At 45.7% G+C, this 26245-nt stretch overlaps 1 protein-coding gene across 1 annotated transcript; it reads right to left on the bottom strand.

Annotated features, from left to right (window-relative positions):
* Nucleotides 1-891: 891 nt before the first annotated feature.
* LOC116964419 (ras-related protein Rap-2b) lies at nucleotides 892-2085 on the bottom strand. Its single transcript, XM_042799602.1, has one exon. It carries the CDS (start codon nucleotides 1979-1981, stop codon nucleotides 1430-1432), a length of 552 nt encoding a protein of 183 aa, XP_042655536.1. The 5' UTR covers nucleotides 1982-2085; the 3' UTR covers nucleotides 892-1429.
* Between the last annotated feature and the right edge of the window lie 24160 nt (nucleotides 2086-26245).

The raw sequence follows: 26245 nt of genomic DNA, 5'->3' as shown, positions 1-26245 counted from the left end.
AAGATATAAATCAGGATTAATAACCTATGTGAAAGTTAGTGTTTCATGTAATACATAAAAGCGCACAAAGTTGTTTTCTAAAAAACAGCATTTGTATTAAAATTCTTAAAATGGATAGACATCTCTTCAATGCGTGTCTGGAATTAAAATGACAGTTGTTAGAATTTTCTTGGTACATCACAACGATTAAGATTTCTTTCTTTGCTGGCTGGAGGTACATCTCACAAGAAAACCAAAGGGGAAGGAAAAAAAAAAAAAAAAAAAAGACCACCCCCCCAAAATCCCAAAAGGCTAAATTCTTGTAAATTTGAAGTAAATTAAGCCTGAACTTGCAAGACATGGAAATTACAGTTAAAAGGCTCAGATGGAAATAAGAAATAAATTCCACTAACAATAGGCCCTTTTGTCCTGGGTTGTTCAGTATGATTACTGCAAGGAAACTGTTAAGTAGTTTTTGGAGTAGTAGATAATGGGATTCTGTGGAGCTTTCACAGGTTGGCACCGGCTGGAACAGCTGAGTTTTGAAGGCACTCTACAGACACAGGGTTGCTGTTGGCCCTGCATCACGTATAGGAAAGTCTTTGCACTTTAGAGAGCTAGTCATCAAAATCAGTTATTGCCAACCTAAAAAGAAAAAAAAACCCTCGAGACAAACCACACCACCGCTCCCACCCGCCAAAGAAAAATTAAAATAAAAACGAAATCACACACACACGCACACCTAGAAAATTGTGCAGGTTTGTAACATTTTCACAGCTGATTTAAACCAAAACAAAACAGGAAAAACCCCAACACGCTACCACTCTCCTGCAAACTCCCATCCGATACAGCAGGTAAACAAAATAGAAAATTATTTCTCGAATCATCAGCGGACGCTTTCTGGCACCCACGCTGCACTGGCACCAGAGTTACAGTTCCCAGTTCAGATGTGCAACTCCCCCGGCCGGCCGCCCCGGCGCAGCCGCCCAGCTTTGCATAGAGATCGGCGGGGCGGCGGGGCCCGCTCCCGCCCGGCCCCCCGCGCCTGTCCCGGCGGGGCCCCGCTCCTCCGGGCGCTGCCGGCCGCAGCCCTCCTGCCCCGCGCCGGGCGGACCCCGGCGGGAGATACGCCACGACCAAGACGGGACGAAACGTACATGCCGAAAAAAGCCACGTTCCCAACACGACGATGATGATTGATGAGATTTTTTTTTTTCTTTTTTGTTTTTCTCTTTTTTTTTTTTTTTTTGGTTTTGGTTTTTTTTTTTGTTTGGTTTTTTTTTTTTGTTTTTTTTTGTTTTTCTCTCTGTGTGTCCTTCGCGGTGTGTGTACGCGCCTGGGGCCGGCGGGTGCCGCCGCCCCGCCCGGGCCGCCCAGTCGCTGCCGCCGGCTCCCCCCGCCGCTCCCGCCGGCCGTGTCCCCGCCGCCAGCCCCCGGCCCGCCGCCGCCCTCAGAGGATGGCGCAGGAGGAGCAGCACTGCTCGTCCCCGTTGGGCTGCGAGGCGTAGTTCATCTGCCTGACGATCTCCGCGAAGAGCTCGTCCACCGAGGCTTTGTTTTTGGCCGAGGTCTCCATGAAGGGGCAGCTCCACTCCTCGGCCAGGGCTTTGCCCTCCCCGAAGGAGACCTCCCGCTCGCCTTCCAGGTCCACCTTGTTGCCCACCAGGATCATAGGCACCCTCTCGTACCTCTTCACCCGGATGATCTGGTCCCGCATGGGCTTGATGTCCTGGAAGCTCTGCTGGTTCACCAGGCTGTAGACTAGGATGAAGCCCTGCCCGTTCTTGATGTAGAGGTCCCGCATGGAGGCGAACTGCTCGGTGCCCGCCGTGTCCAGGATCTCCAGCACCGACGGCGAGGAGTCCACCTCGATCTCCTTGCGGTAGAAGTCCTCGATGGTGGGGTCATACTTCTCAATGAAGGAGCCCGTCACGAACTGGACGGTGAGGGCGGACTTGCCCACGCCGCCCGAGCCCAGCACCACCACCTTGTACTCCCGCATGGCTCCCGGCGCGCCGCCTCCCCTCGCCTCCCGCTCGGGGCTGCCGCTGCCCTCCCGCCCTCACGGCGGGCGGAGAGAGGGAAGGAGGGAGCTGAGGGGAGGGGAGAGAGCGGGAGGGGCGCGCACGCCCCGCCGGGCGCTCGCTGTGGCCCGCCGGGGCGGGGGAAGGGGCGGCCGCGCCTCACGGAGCCGCGCCGGGCCAGCCCCGGGAGGGCGGGGGGGGAGGCGGGCGCTGAGGAGGAGGAGGAGGAGGAAGAGGAGGAGGAGGAAGAGGAGGAGGAAGGCTGGCACCGCCGCTACCGGCGCCCGCGGCGGGACGGCGCTACCACGGCCCGCCCCGCCCCGCCCCTCTCCCATTGGCTGCGGCGCGCCGCCGCCCGCCCCCCATTGGGCTTCCCGGCGGCGGGAGGGCGGGCGGCCGCGCGCGCAGGGCCACGCCCCGTCGCCTCCCGCCGGGGGGTCCCTCAAGAGCGGGGCGGGCAGAAGATGGCGGGGGTCCCTCAGGAGCGGAGCGGGGCGGGTAGAACATGGCGGGGTCCTCGCGCCCTGCGCGGGAGAAGGGCGGCAGGACCGGCAGCTCCAGCCCCTTTATCGGTGTGAGGCACGGCCCGGTTATCTCCTCCCCGCGGGCCCTGCCGCCCTATCGGCCCTCGCCAGGGCGGGTGCCCCGGCTGCCACCATCCCGCCCGCTGCCCCGGGGACGGGTCCCCCTTTCACCCGGGGCGGGCGGTGGGGTCCCCGGGCTGCCCCCTCGGCTCCCCGACCCCTCTCCCTCTGCCCAGCTGGCTCCTGAGGCTGACGGTGCCCGCTCCCCGCTGGGGATAAACCGTCCCCGGTGGGAACAGCTCCCTCAGCCCCAGGGCTCCTTGGGGGGCGCGGCTGGAGCCGGCTGGCCCGTAGCAAGGGCAGCCCCCCGGACTTGGGGGGCCGTGACCACAGCCCCTTCCAGCCCCCCTCAGCTTCGGCGTTCTCCCCGTCCACCTCAAGTTGGGACCAGCTGATCTTTCGGCTTGAAGATGCGGTAACTGTCAGATGTTGAGGCTGTTGGCGCTTCGTGGCCCACCAGCAGCAGTTGAGCCCGGCGGGGTTGAGTCACGGGGACTGGCTATTTGCCACTGTTTGTAGAAGTCATTCCTTGGGCTTTCAATCAATCAGATGTTCCTTTCAAGAAAATATCATTAGTTATTTTGGCACCCTCCAGTCTTTGCTTTTATATCCTACCCAATTCTTCACTGTTCTCAGTATTTATTCAAGTAGTTGTGGCATGCAGGTCCTTTCTACCACACCTTCTTGTTCACCGACCTAATTTAAACACCGTACTTGAGGAAACAGGCCGTGGTAGACAAAGAGAAAAGGGTTTGAGATAAGTTTTGTAAGCAGTATTCTGTTATTCCTGAACAGTTTTCACAGAGACTAAATTCTACTTAAATTATTTTTTCCAGAATTCACTGTGGGGATTCGCTTTACAGAATATAGCTGTGCTGCATCCCTGTGGTCATCTGGCAAGTACTGCATTTGCACTGATCCTGATGGTGAGTACTGCACCTCTGGTGATTCCCCCATCTTCAGCAGCTTCAACTAAACCCCCTCTGCTACTGCTTGTGCAATTCCCTGCAAATGAAGCCTCTCTTGAGGAACACACAAGTTGTATCACAGCAACCCTGCTGTGGAGTGGGCAACAGTTTAAACTTTCTTAAATAGATCCCCTATCTGAAGCCCGGCACTCTCTTTATTCAGTCTGTAGGTGTGGCCGTGCCCTGGACCTGTTAGTTGGGGGTCCCCGGGTGGGATGCTGCTCTGCCCGGCCTCTGCCTGATTTCTCCCGGGTGCGCAGCCTTCTCACTTGCCTGCAAAATTTGTCAGCTGTGGGCTAATCCTGAGCTAGTTCAAGGTGCTGTTCAGGTCAGTCTGGAGACTGATCAGCTTTTTTATCTTACATTGAATCCCAAGGGCTGGGCTTTGGCCTTATCTCTGTTCTCGATTCTGCCTGCAAACCACATTACCTTAACTCATGGCAAACCTGTAGGCCGTCTTTCTTCCAGAGCAGTACTACAGTTCTTTGAAAAAGTGAAAAAGACCTCTCTGAGTACTTATAACCTCCTGTTGTGTGAAGGAGTTGCCACTCAATGACTGCTCAGCTCACTCACAGATGTTGGGTTTGGCTCGCTCTGAGGCTTCTAAGTCCTTTCCCCACCTTTTCCTGTTTCTCAGTTCACTGTCCCTCTGATTCCCCCTTCCAGAAGTACCCCCGAGGCAGAGCTAGTACATCCTACCTTTGTGTAAGCCAGGCAAAACCAGTCACCAGCCAGCAAGCACTTGCAAAGTTATCTTTAAAAACAGCTATAAAAATTGGTTGAAAGGCTACAGCATCACTGTGAAAATAGTTTATTTTCTCATTCTGCTGACACACTTTGCTTACACTGCTCTAAGGTTTGGGTACAATGGGGATTTGCTTACCTCCGTAACAGCTATAGCAAACTCACATGTAAATTACTCAGATTGTGCTTTCCCCTAACCTGGCGGTAGCTGAATTTGTAAAGACCCCACAACTGTAATATTGGTTTAAATCCAGTCTATTTAATAATTGTGGTGTGGGTTTTTTTCAGCGACAGAATAAAATCTATATATTTTTTTCATTCTAGACTATGCTATTAATTGCTGCTATTTTTGAAGAAGGAAATGCATTGTGTTCAAAGTAACAAATCATCTTTATGCTGTTGAGTTTAAATATGGAATATTATTTCTCAAGTCCCAGTCCTCTACCACATATATTAATTTAATCTCTCTTGTTATCAGCCAGCTCTAGGTAGGTAGCTAGTCTGCAGTACTGCTTTTAGAAATTTGGAGTCTGTGAAATAATAGCAAGGAGTCTGTGGGAAGTAGCTAAAAGAAGCAAGTCTGGTTTTGTTAGAAATAAATTTTCTGTATGGCTGCAGACCACTAAAGGGATTTCCAAGTTGAAAAGCTTGAAAATCCCTGGTTAAGGGTTTAGACATTTAAGTTAAATAAATCACAAGAGTATTCAGCACATCATTTTTGAATTATGAAGCACACATTATATTGGGTTGTACTTCATGAGTGGTACTGCGTTTAGAGTCTCTCAGGAATAAACAAAAATTGTCCTGAAACAAGCTCTGTTTGGGCGACATGAAAGCATTACAATGCAGCAGAATCTAGACAAAATATAATTATCAGACTATTGTCAGTATTAATTTGATTTTTCAAAACGATCAAGCATATTTTAAAACCAATTTCAAGACAATTTGATACTATCTTAAAAATGTCAAAAATCATCTGAAAAGCATAAATTTAGTTACTAAGCAGTTTACCATACAGTATTTACATAGATGACTAGATTTTCCTCTGTTGAGTAACCCTGCTCATTCAGTAAAACTATTCATAGAAGCTAAGATTATTTCTTTGCATAGTTTAGAAAGATCAAGTCATTAGCTGCTTCTGTTATAGTTACCTTTCTTTGTACATGTATCAGCATTGTAGAACTATAAAGCAGTGTGTTTTAGTTTGTTTTGTTCCCCAAAATGTATTGCACTTATAGGCAAAGACTAAACTTAAGTGTTTAAATCGGTAACACATATGATCTCTAAAATTCCGGTATTGTGAAAGTTTGTCAGTGTCTGATGACAAGAAGATTTAGCACTATAAAATAGTTGAAGATGTTCTAGTGTTAATGAAGGGGCCTTCTTCTAGCCAGCTCCTTGGGTAGGCCTTCTTTAAAGAGGCATAGTCAAACCACTTAGAGCTAGGAGATTAACTCCCAGCCAAGGTCAATGTAGCAAGGGATATACAGTCTCCTGAGATCTGATTAAGTACCACTGAGCTTATTTAGGCATGAGTGTTTTATAGAAAAACTGTGCTGTACCCATGAAACAGAAAAATGATGTGAGGAATGGGCTGAATTGCAAGATATGTCCTGCGTAGCATTTGAATGCTTCTGAATTTTGGAAGGCCTGAGCTCTGTAAATGGAACAGAGCTGGAATTTGTAGCAAACGCGCGGCTTTGAAACAGGCACTTTGAAAATATGCTCAGAATTAGGCGAACGTTTGAATGTGCTTGTATCTGAAATCTGAAACAGCAATGCTCAAGTGGAAAGAGATGATAGCCTTCATTCAGATTTTCTCTGGCTTCTGTTAGTGACTACTCATTTAAATAATTTTTATTAATTTGTGGGAAGCTTTTGTGACTGTGAAAGAGACTCTTCTGAGATCATAGTGCTCTGTCATGTACTAGCTAGGCATGGTGATGATAGAATTTTAAGGCTACAAATAATACTGAATGTCGTATTTTGACGTTCAAGTTTTGTCAGATAAAAGTGATTTCAATAATAGTTTCATAACATATATTTCTATAACGCCTTCCATTTCAACATGAAGATGCAGTTCCATGTACTACTTCTTTCCCTCCTTTCTTCTGTGGCAATGGTAACTAATGGACTTGATACTTGCCTTTGGTACTGGCTGTACAGCGACAGTTTTTAGGTCCACGGTGTAAATGGGCCCTACAACAACAGCTGATCTGTGATGAGAATAGGCCCTTCTGTTGTGGGTTCTGCTTAGCTGCTTGTGCGCCACCAGGGCCAAACGCGACGAGCTGAACGGGGAATTGATCCTCGTTTCCAGCAGAACTGAAGGGTCCAAGAACGTCTTAATTTAGCACTGCTGCTGAGACAATCCTGAGGGGACTCATGGTCTAAGAATACCACACGCACGCATTTGACTTCCTATAATCTGAGATGTTCCTTGGGTATAATAGACATATGTTACAATTCACTTAAGTTTTAATGACTTAACTGGTTCATAATCCAGTATAAAACAGTTAAACTGAGAAGGTTCAGAATCATCTGAGGAAGATGATATCCTGTTACTCCCCTACTGTTAGTGTGTGACATTAATGTTATCAGTAGACCATAAGGTAAAGGGAAAATAATTATTAAAAAGATGAAATAATCTCAAAGTACAGAATTGTACTAGGTGTCTTCTGGCATTGGACAAATCTGGAGAAATTTTTCAATGTTTATTCATTTTGAATATATGAAATTGAGCAAGATTTCTGTGCCTACATTAGTTTTTAATTCAGTGGTATACAAAGAAGTCTTTATTTTGGATTCACCAGCAGGATGATTTAGGTTGTGGGGGTCAAAGAAGAAGATGACCTTCTAAGAACAAAAATTGAAGTATTTGCATATTAAAGTATTTGCAGGTTTTAATAACTACTGGATAAGCAATAGCATTTTAAAGATTTCATGTGGCTATTTGATCAATCAAACCTCCTCTCCCCTTTAACAGTAACTAAGAGTGGTTTTGGTTACACTTGTCACCACAGTGTCTAATAATACTGGCACTGACATTCAGTGTGTCTCTTGTTCTAAAACAATGACTTCAGTTTTCCTTATTTAGTTTGGGTTGTTCCTGTTGAGCAGTGGTGGTGCAGTCAGCACTGCGAAAGAGAGAGACTCAGTCCTCAGTCCTAAAAAATTGCTGGCAAGCTTTAACCAAAAATCAGCAAGAAAGATTTACATGGGGGGTATAAATTAGTTTTAAGAATAACAGTGGAAGCAGCTGACTCCTTCTGAAAATCTGTTAGCACCCTGGCAATGGTGGGTTGAAGTTCTCTGTCCTCCCATCTTCTTCTACTTCATCCTTCCTTTTTTTCCATACCAGTAACCCTAAATACTGATCAGAAGAAAATAAAATATATTGCTATAATAAAGTATTCTGCTCTCATGCTCTGCCCAGAAAGCTGTGCAAAACCCTGGATGTTTCTGCGTTCGGGTTATGTGGTTGCCTATACAAGAGCACTTATTTTCCTACCTTCTACATTATGGAAGAATAAGAGAGAAAAGACCTTTCAAAATTCTTCATCAAAAATAATCTGGCATTCCAACAGTATTTAAATATAATAATTAACTTGTCTGCTCCTTGAGTTATTTTTGATAATTCTATATGTGAATACATATCTGACACAAGACTGCCTAATGTCTGTTTATCTTAATCCAATGGTATTAGGTATTCTTATTCTAATATCAAAATGTCTACATATGGAGTTAAATGAGATAGTCAATTAGGGTAATTCCATGGGCAGACTAGTTTTCTTGTAAGTGAAACTGTTCCATCTGCTCAACACCCAGATAATCAGAAAGAAACTGATAAGACAAATTGCTAAGTGACTCAGGCCAAAGGTACTGCTTAATGCTGTAATTGGATATGTTTGGAGTAGCATGAGCTGGTTTCTCCCCTGACTCAACCAGCTGAGCAGTCTCCCTTTTGCCAGCTACTTCCTGAGTAGGAACTGATTTATGCAGAGTCATCCTTTTCCTGCCCGTCTGTGTTAGCAAGTCTAGTGTACATGTCTTTGGGAAATGAAGCCCCACTTTCCTCTGCAGAAAGATTCCCAAATGCCGAATAGCCAAGTTGTATTTTTCAAGAAATAATAGCAGCTGCTGGTGGGTGTAAATAAATAAATAAAATAAAAAGGTGACACATACACAGAAGAAAAAGTTCATTATTTCTATCAAAATTCCTGCCATAGATCTCATCACTATTGAAAAACTAGCCTGTGCTGCCAGAACTTACTACTTCTCATCTCACTTGAATTGGTATAATAATGCCACTTTATTTTTCTTTATAAAGAATGTGTTCAAAGGCATGTTTATATCCCATTCATAGATGTGATGTTTATAGTCAAAGTTCAGGCCTACTTCTGTGTTCTTTATTACTTAGCACCCCCCCTTCTCTTTACCACAGAGCAGTTTACATGAAAGGTGACGAAGATTAGGATTTTAGGTGAGCATAGGAAACAAAGAGAGAACACATCTGTTACTGTGTGCAGCAGTCAAGTTGTGTGTAGGTGTAGTGAAACAGCTTTTGGAACCATAAATGTAATCTTGATAGCACTTGCATGGAAACAGGGCTATTGTATGTTAATGAAAAGGGTATAATCAGCGTGAAGTGAAACCGGTGACTAATTTAAAAAACAAACTTCCTGTCTGTAGCATAAACCCTTTTGTAGAAAAATGCATTTTCTTCATTGACCCATGGCATTATAGCATGTTGCAGTATTAACTGCTGGCAGTAGCGTTCAGATACAGCAAGAAGATATATTTTGGGGGGTTCTCACTCTTTAATTTGTTTAATTCCTCCATCTCCTGACCAGGAGCTGAGTATGACAGAGTATTCTGTAAAATGGCAGCAAGGAATGAATACTTTCAACTGTGATCTTATCATATTTCGTAAGTGAGATGGGAGATTTTCAGAAGTCCTAGAGAAGCAGAAAGTGGTGTTTGCAGGTCACCAGGTTATGGTCTTCTCCCTTCTGTGAAGAATCACTGTAACAGTCTGTCTGTGAGCTCAGATTGGTGGTGTAAAATTGTGGTTGTAAGTACTGGTAGTTAAGATCTGGGAATTTTGCCCTAACTAATAATGAGAGAAACACATTCTCATTTTAGAAAATGAGAGTACATCTATGGAAGGAGATTTCCTAGATAAAACCAGGGCTGTATTCCATTCCTTTTTCACTGCCTGTAATTCCTGCAAACATCCTGGAGTGATGGGTGAGTCCATAGCCATTATGTAGGTAATGTGGAACTGGTGTGAGGAAGGGGCCTGTAGCGGGGAGAGACAAGTGAACCTGTTTCCCCTGTGTACCAGAACAGGAGAAATAAAAAATAGGTATTTTATTCATTAACAAGAAAATGTGATTTAAAGATAGTGAAACGGTATGAAAGGCTTTAATTTTTAAGGGTGTCTGTAGTTTTCAATGGACAGCATGGAATTCCCCTTTAGAATGTCATGTAATCAAAATAACTGTTGAACGGTGTTCTGTGGAACATTTTGATGAACCCTAATAGCAAATAAGAAATTAATAGCTGCTAGTACTTGCTTTCTTCTAGCTCAAATTATCATGACACATCTGTCAAGGTAAACTTTTTCCATTTCCTGACATTATTTCTCTTACTCCGTTTTAAAAACAGACTGGGCAATATATCTGCTTGTGGATTCAGATGGAGCACGAGATGACTTTTGGAGGCTGAAAATGTCTGCCTCCACAGTCTGCCCTGCGTCAGGAGCTGTATGACAGCTCCCGAGGCCGCCTCAGTGCAGAGCGAGCCAGCGTCGCCCAACAGCCCTTTGCCAGCCAGAGCTGAGAGAGCTAACCTTGCACTGAACTCCAAGGAGGTTGTCTACAGCTCCCTTTTTGTGCCAGCTTTCTTGAAGCCCCTAGCGTAGGTTCACTTGTAAGAGGAATGGAGGAAGCTGAACCTTAAATCACAGAAGGTGTTTGCAAAGTGAATGTATTTAAACCCAAAGACTCCTTTTTGCCACTTGGTACTATGTGCTGTGAACATTTACGTTGGCTACAAAGGGGAGGTGCCAAGTTAGGAACATTGACTGCAACAAACCAAGCTGAGTTATGGAAAAACTTCACTTATTCAGCCTCCAGGAATGTTTGTATAAATTCACGTCTTACCTGACAGATTGATAAGGATTAGCTGACTGACTGTTCTCTGTCCTGTGTTACCATTTTTTATGCTTTAGGCTCCTGAGCCAAATTGGTTAATACCGAAGGAGATGTAAAATAGCATTTCTCTGGTGGCAGTGGCTGTAAAAGAGAAGCTGCAGTTTTTGTCTCCAGGTTTAAAAAGGTTCACACAGCAATCAATGAACAGTCAAAGCTTTAAAACCAAATGCATGTACAGAGTAACCATCCAGGCCTTTCGCCTGCTTTTGTTTTTCTTTTGTGGCAAGAGCTGTGCAAGAGAAAATTGCCACACAAGCATGTTTTGCTCTCTCTCTGAATCTATCCCCACATGCATTTTTTCCGGAACGATGGTATTATTAGACTTGCAGAAGATCACCAAAAAATGCACCCATTTTTAGGCGCTTGGTCCAAACTTGTAAAAATTCACAGTATGACCCTCCAGGAAGCTGAATGTGTCTAGGTCTCACGTAGGCAGGCAAGCCACAGATCCCTCAGCCTCACCCGGATTGAGTCCTTAAGACTGCAAGAGAAAAGAAATTAAACTAGACAAGAGGAACGGCCTGCTCAATTGAGCTTTATTTTGTAATACGCAGGCAGACTGCAAGGTCAGCAAATCTCTGCAAGCGATGTGGCCATATGGGCAATGGCAGTTTATGAAACAACCGTGCCAGATTTGGCAGCCTTGATGATGACCACATGGCAGGTCAGTGAAAACCATTTCAGTGCCAGTTGGATAATTGCACTCTCCAGTCATCTGAGAAGAATATGTAAGACAAGATTTTGGAAAAGATGGCATCATTTCAGCTCTGAAACTTGCACTGTTCTTTATATAGCATATAGGCTTCTGATGCAACCAGCAGAGTTCTCTTGCTATGTCTTGAGTAATTGAAAACATTCAACTTTAAACATTGATTGTTATTCTTTATATGTGTGTAGACTTGCATTTGAGTATTTGGAAGGAATTTGGGGGCAAACGCATCGACAATGGAGATAAGGGTTTTTTGAAAGAAAAGCAAGACCCATGTTATGCTCAGACTGATAAGTTACTTGCAGACTCAATAGCCTTCAAATCTCTTGAAGTCCTCAACTTTAACAAGATGCCATGTTTTCTGATTGCTTTAAAAGGGCTGGTGCTTATAGCTTAGTTGTTTCTGGCTGGTCAAGGTTGGAGGGATCATTGTGGCTGACCACTGATTGTGTCACCGGCCTTAAATACTGTTTCATCTTGCAGGCCTTCAGCTGCTGGGCCAGATTAAGGTGAATGTGGGAGCAAACTGAGTCTTGCAACACCTGGCCTCTGCAGATAACCCCACCCAGCTTGACTTCAGGCCAAGTCACCGCACAAACAACCTCTCTTGTATTGACAGATGACCTCATGAGAATGAGCAGATAAGACAAAGTGATGTTGATGCTGCTTGATCTGTAAGCCATGTTCGATGTTGTCAGCCAGGGCAGTCAGGAATGCTGATGTGACCACAAGCCCCTGGAGAATTTTTTTGAAGGCTGGCTATCATCACGCCCCGTCACGACACTGGCTGCTCCCTCGGGGCTTCATCCCCCCCAGCTCTTGCCAGGCAGACTCCTTGCCCCAGCGGGGAAGCCCACTGCTCTGAGTTTTCTGCAGGCCTTTCTGCATACCAGAGTCCGTAACTGCAACAATAAATGTAAAATATTATCACTCACTGAATGTAGATGTATTTTTGTCACAAGCAGTTGCAGTAAGAAGACACCGCAGGAATACCAACGGCAGTTTATCAGTGTAACTGCCTCTGTTGGTGGCACTGTTCTGCTCGAAGTGCACCAGTAAAACACATCCTAAACTTGTCCTGTCACGTGAGAAAAATATATTGGAAGGGCCAGACTAAAAATTACTTCAAAGGTGAATTGACTCTGTTTGTAACCCGTCACTTCACACGGGTGAGGGACCTGCAGTAGGGTCGTGGAGACAGAACCCACAGTTCTTTGTCAGGTGGATTGTGCCTTACCTGGCAATCACATCTGAATGAGAGTAACATGGTATCAGGAGCTGATCCATAGTAACTGGGGAAAAAATACATTTTATTTACAAGAAGCATATTCCCCAGGATAGAATTGCATTCTACTTGTCTGTCCCACTTGCAAACAGGTAACAAGATATCTGGTCCTCGGATCTATTCCCATTGATCCTACTAATGCTTCTGTTCATTTTGGCTAGTTCTTGGTTGTTCGAGGTGAACTCTGAGGATCTCCTAGTATCAATGAAACAGATGTGCCATTTTAACACTAAGCAAAACAAAACGTCACCATGGTCAGAGAGTTTCAGTTTTCATCTGTACTTCAGGGCTTTTTGCTTGGTTTCACCCTATTAGTGAAGCCTGCAGGCCACTTCACTCTTCGAGCAGATCCTTTTTGTATAATGGTAAGCTAACAAAACTAGATACACCATTAAAGGTGACATACAAGGCATAAATGTCTGTCAGTTACCCAGTTTATCAAAATCACTTAAAATTCCAATTCTGTTCTTCAGTGCTGACAACCAACTTGATAGCATCAGCAAATTTTGCATTTGGACTCCTGGTTTTCAAGGCATTAGTACAGTACACACCGCATTGCAAATCTTGTGATACGTCTTTGCATTTTATGGCAGACTGTTAATAACTACGCTGCATACAAACAATAATATATCAAATTTGTTTTCTTACTGGAAACGGGAAGTGGGAAAAGCTTTTCTTCAGTCAGAAATGCATCAGATCCACTGGTTCCTGCTTTTAATGTATGGCCACTTCTTTGGACAAAAATGGAAACTGTGTACGCTGTGGTGCGGTTTGGCCACATTTACGTTTGGATTCACATAAGAAGTTTCTGAGCAGATTATTATCTTCTAGATGCTTTCACAGGCTGTTTAATGAAGCATTGTAGTATTCAGCCAGGTATGCTGACACTGAGGTGACTGACTAATGCAAATATATATGTCAGAGTCACTTTTGATTTCATCCTTAACTAGTACCTTGGTATCTGTCTTTGTACAGTAAACAACATATTTCATAGTTTACATCAGATTGAGTCCTTCTGTGACTATAAACAAATACATTCACAGGAACAGGAAAGTAAACTCTGTGGACATTCATGATTGCAGTGACAAATCAATTCAGTATAGTCTTTTATTGTTGATTTTTGAAACTAAACTATCCAACACTGTAGCGTGTAGGACCTAAAGCAAGAAGAGTTTGGGGTCTGCACAGCCTGGAGAAGTGTTTGGAGGAGGGTTCAGGATCACTGGGATCTGGAAGGAATGTGCCTCTTCTCTGTGTCGTGAACTCACTCTGTACCGGTGTTGCTTAAAATAATGATTTTAAAGCTTCTTTTACTCTTCCTGATTAAAGGCTCTCATATGAAAAGACTTCCTTCACCCAGGAAGGACTGCTGTGGCAGGCTGTCAAAGAAGGGGTAAAAAAAAAAAATCATAATTTCCCACTTAGTTTCACTGTAGGTTAACTGGAAGCAGAAGCGCCTGCGATCCTGATTCCTCTGTGGCTGGTCGGGGCGCTCCCCGGCTGGCAGGGGGGTGGGGAAGGGCCCGATCCAGCTGTTCCCAGCATGGCTCAGCTGGCTGGGTAACTGGGTAAGGCAGAAGGACAACGGCTTCTAGGCAGTGCAGTTACCCGGGTTTAGCAAGAGTCAGCCGCGTTCGCTCTCTGTCAGCCAGATGCATACCTGGTGCGTGTGCAGTCATGTCAGTACCTGGGCGCTGCGGTTAGTAGCCCATAAATACCACCCCAAAACCATGAGTCGTGCCCCCTGCGTAGGGCTGAAAGCTGTTTCTGGGACTCCAGGAAGGGAAGGGGAGAGCACGTAATACCTGGGACATTTATACAGTGTGGTGCTGACTCAGGCTCGCTACAGCCAAATCTTACGATCTCCCTGACCAATAAACAATTAACCAGTAACAACAAAACTCCACGACTTAAAGAGCACAGAGTGGCCGTACACGTAAGACAGCTGAGCACCAAAGGTCCCGTCTGAGGAGGAGGAGACCGCTTGGAGCTGTAGGGGTTGGGCACCACCGCAGCAATGCAGTTAGCTGCTTCTGCGGTAACGAGCGTGGTGAGAATATCTCGCACGCTGACAAACGCGTGCCCCCGGGCTCTGGGCAGCCTCACCTCTGTATGGAGATCCACCTCGGTTCCCCGCATGGAGCTAGCAGGCGCAGCCATGAAAAGATTGACATATGTTAATAAAATGATAAACCGAGTCTGCTTACCACTAGCACTGATAAAAGAGATGACTAGACACCATTGCAAAATCCAGCCATCCTCCAGGAGGCACGGTGCCGAGGGAAGGCGTTGCCGGCTGTGCTGCCTGCTGTGAGGTGGGGATGGGGTGCTTCCCCCCGCACCGGGCCACGCTCTGTGGGTCATCCCGCAGCCGCTGCTGCCTCCGCGCACTCTGGCGCTCTCTCCCTGCAAAGACCTGCTGCTGCTTTTAGCTGGATTTGTGGAGAAGGGCTGAAGTTGGGGCAAATTCCTTGCATCTTCTGTAGTTAGCAGGCACCATCAGGGAAGACAAAAGTGAAGTTGCGGCTTTAGTGACAAACATCCCTGATCTGAATGATTAAAAAAATGCTATCCAAATGACAAATTCATTAAGCGATAATTTTCTTCTTTTAGATGTAACACAGCCATTTATTCCTATCATCAGTAGAAACCTTATAGAAGCTCTAATTATAGGTAATTAACTTTTCTCTCTATTTTTTTAAAAAACAAATTCCTAAAAACCTGTGATCTCAGAGAAACAAGCTTTGTTAGAAGGGGGAGCTGAACGTGGAATCAAAGTCATCATCTATTCTCGCTAATGAATGTGCTCCACAGAAAATACACCCTGGGTTTTGCTTCACTTGAAAAAGAGCAGAGGCTCCGACAGGAATATCCAGGATATTATGAACTTTACTGTTATATAGTGAATAAAACTGAATGGATTATTTCATAGTCATAGTTATAACGCACGAGGCACTTAGGAAGTCACACGGTAATGCTCTCAAATTCTTGATCTTCCAATCACTACAGGGACAAAGGTCATTTCATTTTTTTAATGGTATGGACTGTACTTAGTCTGTACCAGTAAGGGAATATTTTAAGGGAATTGATTGTAGTTCCTTGAGAAAGAAAAGCTGCGTGCTCTGAAGTTGTGTCTGGATGCAAATGCTTTTTTCACCGATGTGAAAATAAAAGCTTTGACAAAGAAACGGGTGAAAATAAATGCTCCATTTTCAATGCAGATGTTTTTGAAAGCAAAATTAAAGATGACACGAAGATGAAGAATGAAGTTTGCAATCCTGGTGATCCTCAGCTTCATGGGTGAAACCAAATTTATGTCTGATCCTTCAGGTTATGAGATCTGCTAAGATTTCAGTTACAGAGATCAAGCAAATGCTTGTTGTAATGGTATTCCTAAACCGTGGGATAGGCAATATGGCTAAAGCCCTACTGTCAGTTACACAGCACGTTTACAACATTATATAAACCCCGTCTTGTCTTAGGAGAGCTGTTGTCTTCACGCTTTCCTGCCTCATCGTGTGTCCATCCTCACTCTGTTAAATCCAGTTTGGGCTGTAGGGTTCCCAGGACAGCGTGCCGCAGACATGCCATGCCCCCCCATGCAGCGACCCCTGGAACTCCAGGTGCTTCTTTTGCAGGATATGGAACGCGAGGTGCTCACACGCGTCCCCCCGGGGATTCAGGACGGGGCAGCTGGCAGCCTGCAGCGCACCGCCCCGCTCTGCTCTGCTCAGCTGCTGCTCCTGCGCTCAGGGCGCTGGGCCGTGGGCAGAGGCAGCTACCGCTGCTGCCAGGGGAAGGGAACTGGCAACTCTAGCAAGGGCTCCGGAAGGCAGCCGCAGGCAGCAGCCTTTGAAATCACTCTGGTGCAAGTTCTTACAGCTCCCCTGGAGGCAAGAGGCTCTTAAAGTTTCCTTTAGAAAAGGTTATTTATCACTCTACAGCTAAACGCCCAAAGTATGTATTTTTCACTGCAAAGGAGTTCATGATATATTTCGAAGTCCTGCCTATATTAAAGAGTCAGCTGAAGTGACCCCCAGTTAATAGTGTATCAAACCTTCACCCGAAGAGCAGTTTCACTTGATTTAACTTACCCTTGCAAGCCTCGGAGCCCGCAAGCAGCCCACGCTTGGCTGATTCGCCTGTTAGTCAGGATGTGGCAGTGGCAGAGGCAATTTGGTCATTACCGGGGGACTGCAGGTCGCGGTTCGGGGATGAAGAGTGTTTCTCGAAGCTTCTCCTTTGCATGTCCTCAAAGATGAAAGAACAGATTGTGAAAAGGGAGTGAAAGTCATCTAGAACATTAAAAAAACCCCAATAAACTGTAGTGTTATCTCTTTATAGTAGATGTGCCATGAGTCTACAAATAGACAGGCTGTGTTCTTACTACTGTTACTTCATTTTTAAAATAACATATCGGTAGCAAAAGTAAAATTTCAAAGTAATGTTTAGCGTAGATAAAGACCAAACCACCATTCCCACTCCTACTTACCATATGTAAAAAGCCATTGCATGTTACAGCTATGCCAATAACTGAACTCATAGTACAATGAAATTCTGTAAATAGTATTTAAGCATTGACAGTATTTAAATATTTAACACACTGAGCCTGGTGTAAGTGCACTTTTTCAGCATTAGGGAATCTATTACTTAATTAATGTTTTATGGCAGTTTGCATATGTAAAGCACTGTACAAATGCTTAGTATGATTCAGTTGTCAGTATTTGAACATAAATTACGTTTCACGCAGGGCTTGGGATAAGAAATTCCATAACATTTGGCAAAATGGCTTATGCATTCCCAGTAATTTTACATAAAATCTATTCATAGTGTCCAATGACTGGAAACAATATATGTGATTCTTTTAGTTGAACTACTTAATTCAGCAGATAGCCACTGCTGCTTCATAGTTCATGGATGAGAATTTAAGAGAGCAGCTGAGGCATACATTTGAATTTGATCAATGACAAAGGAACCGTTTCAGAGGACAGAGGACACACTGTCCACTTAGCTCGTAGTGCAAAACAAAAAGCCGAAGTGACCACTTTCAGTGGAATGGTAAAGCGGGAGCCGGTCCTGCCCGGAGCACAGCCAGTCTCGTACGGAGTGAAGGCACGAGGGGGTGTGATAGATACATCAGTGCTTGAACATTCCTGCCAAATTCAAACTGCTGATAGTCATTTTTTCTGACACTCAGTCAAAGTGAGACGTGCTTCTGGTTTTGTTTTTCTTTCTTGCTTTTGATGATATCAGAGTCGTTAGGGCCTAATACTGCGCTCTTTGCTCATGCAAAATAAAAGCAGATAAACGGCTGAGACTTTCGAGAAGCGAGTTTGCAGGGTGCTGTGTGAAATGCTTGAGTGAGCTCTAGGCAGGTTTGAGTTTGGAGGGGACGCTGTCCCGGCAGCGTAATGCCTCTGTGCAGCAGGGGCCGAGGCGGGCGGCCGTGCCGCTCGGCGCTCGCTCGCGCGGGGCCGGGACGCGCTGGGCTGCCCCTGAGCAGCTCTGCCCCGCCGCTGCGCACGGGGCTGGCCTGCTCTCCACACCCCAAGGGCAGCAGCCACCCCACAAAACACCTCCGAAATCCCTGGGGTGGGGAGAGGCAGGAAAACTGCCGTGGACAGCCACTGTGGAGTGTGGCCTTAGCATAGCAATTACTGGTGAGAAACGGGTGATTGTGATCAAATAATTGCCTAATAGTGTCTACAACCGATTCATCTAGAGTTTCTAACAGCAGAAAATTTCTTTCTGCTGTTATTTTATGCAATAGTGTTAGTATTCACCGAAATAATGAAATACTTCTTTAAATGGCCTTTTTTTTCTCTGCACTATCTCAAGAGACTCGGTTGCAATGCTGTGGGATGTTTGCTCATCAGAAGATGACAGTTTGAGCTCAAGGAGGAAATTCTTGCGATACGCAGAGTAACAAAATGGGCTCTCCACGTCCATTGTTTTGGACAAAATCCATGAGATTTCACTCGGCTGTAAAACTAGACCCAAGAACTCCTGGTACTAGCTATTCCCTGAATAATGTATTTTCTGCTGCTTTCCTGTTTTATGCTCCTTCGGGGCAGATCCCCTCTAGATCTCTCAAAGCTACGAGGAAGTCTGGACAGATACCACTGCTTGAGTGAAACCCTAAACTCAGCACCAATTTGCCTGGAGAGAGTTCCAAGTTAGAGCCCAGTCTAGCGGAGCACCAACAGCTTAAACTGTTCATTCTTTTCTTACATCTTCAGTTTGAGCAAGAGAGGTCTGAGACTTGTAAGACTTCTTTCCGCTATCAGTACATCTGCAGAGATAATGAGAGTGTATTACAAACACACTATGCCTTTCCTGTAAGTTTTTATTAAATACAAAATACTTTAAATGCTCCTGGTGGAGCTGAATGACTCACAGGATTGGTAATGGGATTAGATCATTGGTTCAAGACTAGTTCAGGACCAATATCCTGTAATCTGATATCCATGGCTAAGTCCTGTTTATGTCAGTGGGGTTCGGTGGAGAGATCTGGCTTTCTCCTGCAGATCTCGACGCAGGGGGTGGAAGAACGCAGGGCTAATAAGCATTGGCACTTAACCACTGGGTTTGCTCATGTTCTTGTTCCTGTTCCCAGTTCATGTTCTCATTGCTGGGTCACATCATTAAAAAAATAGAACCTTTTAAGTAACTGCACAGGGCAGAGAGCGTTTTTGCTCCTGCAGTGCTGCCAGCCCCGTAAGAGCCCCACAGGGACTCTGCTCTGGCCAGCAGTGTCTGGGGCTACGGAACCTGCTCTCCAGGCGTGGAAGAGGGGACACGTCCCTGCTGAACAGTGAGTTGTCAGCTCGTGCAGGAGGGCCCTGCGTCTGCCCTGCCTTACAAATCAGCCTGAGGCATGCTGCTGTGTGATTAAAGACTCAAATTTTATCCATCCAGTCTAGATATGAGACCTGTGTCATGCTTGAACTGTGGTTTTGTAGAGCTTCTCGGTGTTATTCTTAATTCTAACCTACAACATGCCAAGGGATTTGCATGTCTCCTGACTCTGAACAGTAGGCATAGTCATTCTCTCACATTTTCTAATAGGATTTTTCTTACTTTTGATACGGAAGGATAGCATCTTTTTCCTCTCATTTAGTGCAAGAAAGCCTTGCTATGGCCAAGAGGGAAAGCTTTCAAATTGCCCAAAGCTCATAAAGTTCAGAAGATAAAAGATCATATCCGCATTGGCCAGGATAAAGATATTCCAAGATGTAAGAGCATCAGTGCTGTCACCATTTCTTTCTTCTGCAGAGCTTATGGAAGCAGAATGTAAAACGTGGGCCTTCACAGTTTGTCACCACTTCCATGTCATCTTTGGAAACAACAGGAGTCCTCACTTTATTTTCCTGGCCAGCACGTAACCGCCAGTATGTCCGTATTCTTTCTGTTCTAGCATTATTTTTTTCCCCATCGTGCATATTTTAAGACACCCTAAGGATTTAAAAAATATTCTAGCTTATTTTAATATTAGTGTCTAGGACCCACAGTAGTTACAGAATGCCATCTCCCCACACGGGAGAGGGACAGCACTCCCTGCAAAGCTGGACACAGCTTTGAGTGGGGGAAAAATTCCACGCCCATGAACTGCCTTCTCTTCCTGGGCCAGCTGTGAGAGGTTTGGGGATTTTAAGAGGCTATGGAAGGAGCTGAACACTGGAGAATTAAATTGTGTTTCTCTTCAGTTAGTTATTTCATGAGATTTCTGAAATCTCCTAAACCTGCCTGCAAAGTTGGTCTTTGGGGTGGGAAGGAAGAAGGTGAAGAAAAATGAAGTATCGTTATTTCTGCTGTCACAGGAACAATCCTGGGAACAACTGAGTTTAAGGAAGTTATATATATGTGCATATATATGTATATAAAAATATATACCAGGGTATTATATATTTACATATACAAATATTAAATATATATTTAAATATATAAATATAGTCTGGATTATATATTTCTACATGTAATACAGATTAACTATAATTCTATATTTAATAGGATATAGAGTCCATACTAAAAATACATATAAAATTCTGTCTTCCCTATGTCTTTTGCTATTTTGTTTCTGGGAATTACAGGCATCCTTCTCATCCGCCACATCGGTCAGGACTGCTGTGACCTGCACACACCTCCACCATTTCTGCCCACAGCCAGGCCTGTCCATCCCCTCCCACAAGGTCCCCTTTTTCTTTCTTTCTTTCTTTGGTTTTCTGTTCCTGATAAAATCGTTATTCTAGTTTCCTGCTCTTCCTAAATGACTTGCAGAAGGCAGTGACAGGTTGCAATTTTAAATCCACTTAGCTATTTTTTTCGTGAATAATCCTGTTTGACAGGCTTTTCTCCCCTCCCTCTTTGTCATTAAGCAGGGCCGCAGTTCAGGCTGAGTGAAGAGCAGGCTAATTGTTTTGGTTCGGGACACAAATGAGAGAGAGAGAGATTTTCAGCTGCTGTAGCCGAGGCAGAAACAACAGAACCAGTGTCCAAAACCCAGCTGAAAAGTAATTTGTCTTGTTACATACCATGAACATCTATTAATTAATGTTTGAAATGACATTTGAATATTGTTTCACTACTGGTAAAACAGAATATGGACAACTTTACGTTCAAGGCCCAGCAAGTAGAACAAATGCAGATAAAATCACTTGCTCTATGCAAAGTTGTAATTTTATTCATACCATTCTTAACAATGATCTATTCCAGATTACGAATATATTTTTTGTTAATGCTTATCTTACTGCTTCCCAATAGCATAAATCATGCAGTCTAGTCAGTTTAAATTTTATTCCTTCCTAAAGTGAATAAAAGGCTGACCTAAGACGAGCGGTCAGCAGACGAGCGCAGCTCTCCATCTCACCTCCCGCACCGTAACCTGTGCGGCGCGGCGGCGAGGGGCGAAGCGCTGGCTCTGGGGCTCTGCCCCCCGCTCCAGCTGGGCTTGCTCAGCATTTTGCCCCAGAGCACAGCTGGCCTGTTTATGCAAGCGTCCCCGTTCATCTCACAAAGATGCTTTCTGCACCTTGGTTAACAGGCTCAGCACCCTCCCCTGCCCTTGCTGCACTGCTGGTGCCACTGTGTGCCAAAAGCGACAGCACGGGGTTCAGGACAGGGAAACCTCCCTGTCATGTAAGGTGTACCAGGATATTACTGGGCTGACGCAGACACGGGCCCCCCAGGTATTTGTGTGGGCTGTGGCTCTGATACAGGTCTCTGCATTTCCAGTGATGTTGCAGGTGGCTGTAGTCCACAGTGTGTAGGTAGTATTCATAAAGCATCTACACTGAACGGAAAGGAAAGGTGCGTAGATAAACCTAGACTGTATGTGTGGAGCATTATTGCATCTGTGCTCAGAGAGATACAAGCACGATGTTAGTTAGCAACCAGCCATCGAATAGGGAATAGGCAGTGGTGGGGGATGACCACAGGAACGACAGCCCCCCCGCAGCATGCTGTCCATGGCTGGGCGAGGGCTGCAGGGCACCTCTTTGCTAACTTGGTGAAGACAGACCCGAGCTTACTCTGCCTGTGTTCTGAGCTGGTAGGATAGATCCAATCCAGAAGCCAAATCCTGGCGTTGGAGGTGTTGCACCAAGCCAACATCCCTTCCTCAGCATGGCACAAGCACGCCCACGTGGCTGTTCCACTTGTTCACTGGAGCTAGGCCAGATCTAGCCATGGGCAACGTAAATGTGAGTCTGCGGGTGCACAACTCTACAGATATGTATTTACACCTGGATCCATCCCTTTTACACACTTAGTGAAGACCCTTATGTTAGAAGCCAGATTGCCAGAGTCCCTCACTACTCAACTGATGGCGAGAAAGAGCGAGCTTCGGGCAGAGGAAGCTCTGGCTAATTGAATGACATCTTGGGCTAATTTGCTCTCTGAGGGTGCCAAAACTTAACAGGGATGAACCTAGGTATTTCTATTTGATAACATTATGGGAGTAAGCTATTTCGGTAAAACCTCAATTTTTCACTTGGAATTTGTGCATTTATTCTTTTTTCAGTGTCGATTCACAATAAAGTTGGGTTTTTCAAGGACAGAGCCAAGTCCATTAGCACCGCCCGTGCTCTTTGAAAGTCCTGTTCTCTCAGGTGTTTGAGAACGCTCTGGGGAGCAGCGGGCTCCGAGGGATGTGAGGCCGGTTGTTTGCAAACTTCAGAGGCAGAGCCCGCTGGCGGAGGAGTGGCCTGGCGGGTGCTAATGGGGGGCTGGAGTATGGGGGTGTCTGTAGATCCTGGCCAAAGCGGAGTCCCCTTGTGCTGGTCCTCAGCAAACCCGGCGCTGGCGGGCTGGCTCCACCGAGGCGCTCACGCACGCCCTCAGGCCTCGCGTGCCCCTCGGTCGAGGTGTGTTTATTCGGGCTGGCCACACTCCAGTTTCACTTTCCTGCTAACCAGTTGGTGGCTCAGTCTCCAGCACGTTTGCCCTGGGCACTTCTTGCCTCCCTGCTCAGGCTGTGGCGTGGGGAAGGGATGCCCCAGGGGATGCCCCCGCCCCGGGATGCCCCAGGGCGGGACCTGCCGTGTCTCAGCTTCACGAGAGAGGTGGCAGGGCCGGCCCTTGGTGCCAGAGAGCTCTACCAACCCACAAACGTGCGCGAGGCGATGCAGCACTGGTGCAGCGGAGAACTGTTATTTGGGCTGTGACTTGTTTCTTGAAGTTTACTCCCTTCAAAAGGCACTGCCAAGTCCTTGTTATTTTTATTGCAGACAACCTCCATTGTGCCAATGTCCTTTACAAACCAAATGATATTAGTCTTTTCCACCTAGTGTTTTTAACAGGAATTTTGAATAGATTGGAATTAATACGCTGAACGCTGTGTATTAACAACTGTTAGCTTTAGCCTAGCTAATTCATCAATTGTGTGTATTTGCGCTGTTACATCCCTTCATGTTGAAGCAGTCTGGGAAAATTAATTTATTTTACTTCTTATTGATCAGTTTAAAACGTTTTTGCTTACACTCTGCTCTGGAAAAGATATAAACCTAGTTATTTTGAAAAGCTAATGGAATTTTTCAAATTGTAATCTATTGCCACTGTGCATAAGTCATATTTGCCTCACATGGAATTGTCCAAGTAATCAACACATACAGCACATGCACTCTGATATGTTTATTATTCTAGAGGAGAGAGGGAAATAAAAAATAACCTCCTGTTGCCTTTTAATTGCTCATTTCCTGCTTAAGACAGCAAATGCCATTTTGCTGCTATGGGGTAGATGAATGGGTGGGACTTTTTTGCACTCCATTAAGAAGGCAGTGCTTTCATTAATTATTACAGAAGCAAAAAAAATAATTATTAGGAAAATAAACTAGAGGTAGTATTATTTTCTAAAGCAAGTAATAAATCAGACGATTTCCTCCAAATGCATAGAGGTTCCAAAGTCACATAACGTGGCACTAATTGATTCAATTCTTACGTGCCGCCTCTGAGCAGATGGGTTTATTCTTGTGCTTCAAACCCGAGGCTTGGTAACTAAGTGGATGAAAGCTCTGGCCTTTCACCTCAGGTGCAGCTTTGGTTTAACAGCGACGTGGGGCTTGTCTTTTCTCAACGGTTCCGACTCTCTATGTGTGGAGATTAATTCCTGACTTGTTATTTACATTTCATCTATACTTCATTCCCTTTAATGGTTTTGTTTCTCTACAGTTTTCATGGCCTTGTTAAATGCCCGAGATTTGATTAAGGGCAAAGCATCAAAGGTAGGCTCTTTGTGAGATTTCAGCTCCCGGGTGGTGCAAATACCGCATGGAAAAGCGCGTGACCTGGCACAGTTAGGAGAGCAGACTCCCCTCCCTGGGGCAGACAGGGGCTGGGAGCAGTGGAAGCAGAAGGACCGCGGAGCCCAGCGGTGCCAGAGTGCTGCTGCTGCTGCTGAAGATGCTGTTGTGGTGCCTGGGGAACCCAGGGGTGCTCAGCACTGTAAATCCATCTGCTGGGCACGGATCTGAGCGTTTCAGAGCCGGGTGAGGCGGGGAGCGGGTGTCTGCGGTGTGTGGTGCCCAGCAGAGGAGCCCCAGGTTCTGGATGAAAGCGGGGCAGCCCTGCCGGTCCCTCGGGGGGGGCCAGGGATGTGGTTTCCCACCTGAGGGAAGAGCAGACATCAGTGTCTGTATCAGCGGGAAGAAACCTATCTGCAAATTTCCCAATCAAAGGTGAAACTCACCTTTGAACAACCAAGCCACCCCTTCCGGGGAGGGGAAAAGCAAAGAAACCCAATTTCCAGTGACCTGATATGTGTAGGTATCTATGCGGAGCTGCAGCTGCAGAGCTGCGGTGGTGCCAACAGTTCTTGCAGAACGCAGGTTTTTGGCTCAGTTCAGCAACTTTGCGCGGGGGCGGGCGGCTGTCAGGAGGAGGCATTAGCGAGTGCTAGCAGAGCAGTACAACCAGCTTTTCCCACAACTCTAGCCGTGCTTCACCTGGAGACGAATGAACATTTTTAGCTCTCCGCATGCCGTTTGTGGATTAAATCACGCCAAAAAATATAAGCAAAGCTCTTAAAACTAATTAACAGTTACCATTTGTAAAAGTCCTTTGGGTATTAATAAAAACTGCTGCTCCCCTGATCTCAGTGTGCAGCGTTTGCGTGTTCTCAAGGCAGAGAATGAAGCGAGTGGGAGTCAGGCACAGGGAGCTTAATCAGTCACTGCGGGCTGATCGCGGTCCTCGGCGCAGCGCTGGATCTCACGCTTAATAAATAATTGTGACAGATGTTGAGAAATCTGAAAGCTCGTACTTTAATGTGGTGTTAAGTTCACACAGACATGTCTACAGAATAAAAAATGAGAGTGCACTGACTGAGCCAGTCTAAATGTACTGAAATTTCATCATTAAGTGTCTGTTTAAGCACCTTTGAGTTAATGCTTTTGGGATAAGAAGTCAGAGACCTGTGTGTTCGTGCTTGCGTGGGCACTGCGACGTGGTGCAGTTCCACGGGGAGCTGATGAGGTGACACAGCAAGAGGCCACCACTCCCGAGCTGCTCTGAGTCCCAGGGGGAAAGGCAGTGTTTGAAACACCTTCAGGCTAACTGAGCTGCCTTTTGTCTTTTTTCTCTGCCATTACAGTATCTGTGTGCCAAGATTCGTGCTTAAGCAAGACTTATAGCTGATGGTATATAGGAAAAGCCAGACCCATCAGCTGTTTGCGTGATGGCTTTTCCGTGGTTGCTCATCCCAGCACAAAACTCAGACTGAACTGGCCGCTGGCCCTGCGGGTTACAGGTCACTTCTGGTGGGAGTACGCGGGAGAGAAGGATAGGTTTGTTTCTGTCACCTTCCCCAAGCAGCCAGCCCGGTTAAAGCAGGGCACTGTCCCTCGCCAGCATCCCTCATCTCCCATGGAGGAGATAATTAGAAAAGCAATTATTTAAATTGTTTGGAGACCTTCCAGCTCACATACCTACCTCCGGAGAAGAGCGAAGGTGAAGGAATGTTTCCAGAAAACAAACATACACACTTTGCATATCCAAGGGATGAGGAAGGGGTTTGCCTGATGACTGATGCTTGTGGAGCCTGATTCATGTACGCTGCATGAGCCAGAGTCAGCTGGGTTGCTTTAACCTCAGCCTGCGAAGGGCTGCGTGATGATAAATTTCAGATTTGATTTGGCTATGGGATAAGCCAGAAATATAGATACGGCCGCAGACTGTGCTTCGTTTCATATTTCTAGTGTTAGCACTGCAATCAGCACATTAGCAATCTACCCTTGAGAAGTG

The sequence above is a fragment of the Tyto alba genome, unplaced genomic scaffold (genome assembly GCF_018691265.1).
Source record: "Tyto alba isolate M040663 unplaced genomic scaffold, T.alba_DEE_v4.0 Super-Scaffold_10, whole genome shotgun sequence".
Lineage (NCBI taxonomy): Eukaryota > Metazoa > Chordata > Aves > Strigiformes > Tytonidae > Tyto > Tyto alba.
The sequence above is the reverse complement of the archived record's forward strand: the minus strand, read 5'-3'. Positions and strand labels throughout refer to the sequence as shown.

Bases quoted from the DNA above. Each gene is read 5' to 3' on its own strand.
- LOC116964419 (XM_042799602.1), bottom strand. From the start codon at position 1,981: ATGCGGGAGTACAAGGTGGTGGTGCTGGGCTCGGGCGGCGTGGGCAAG.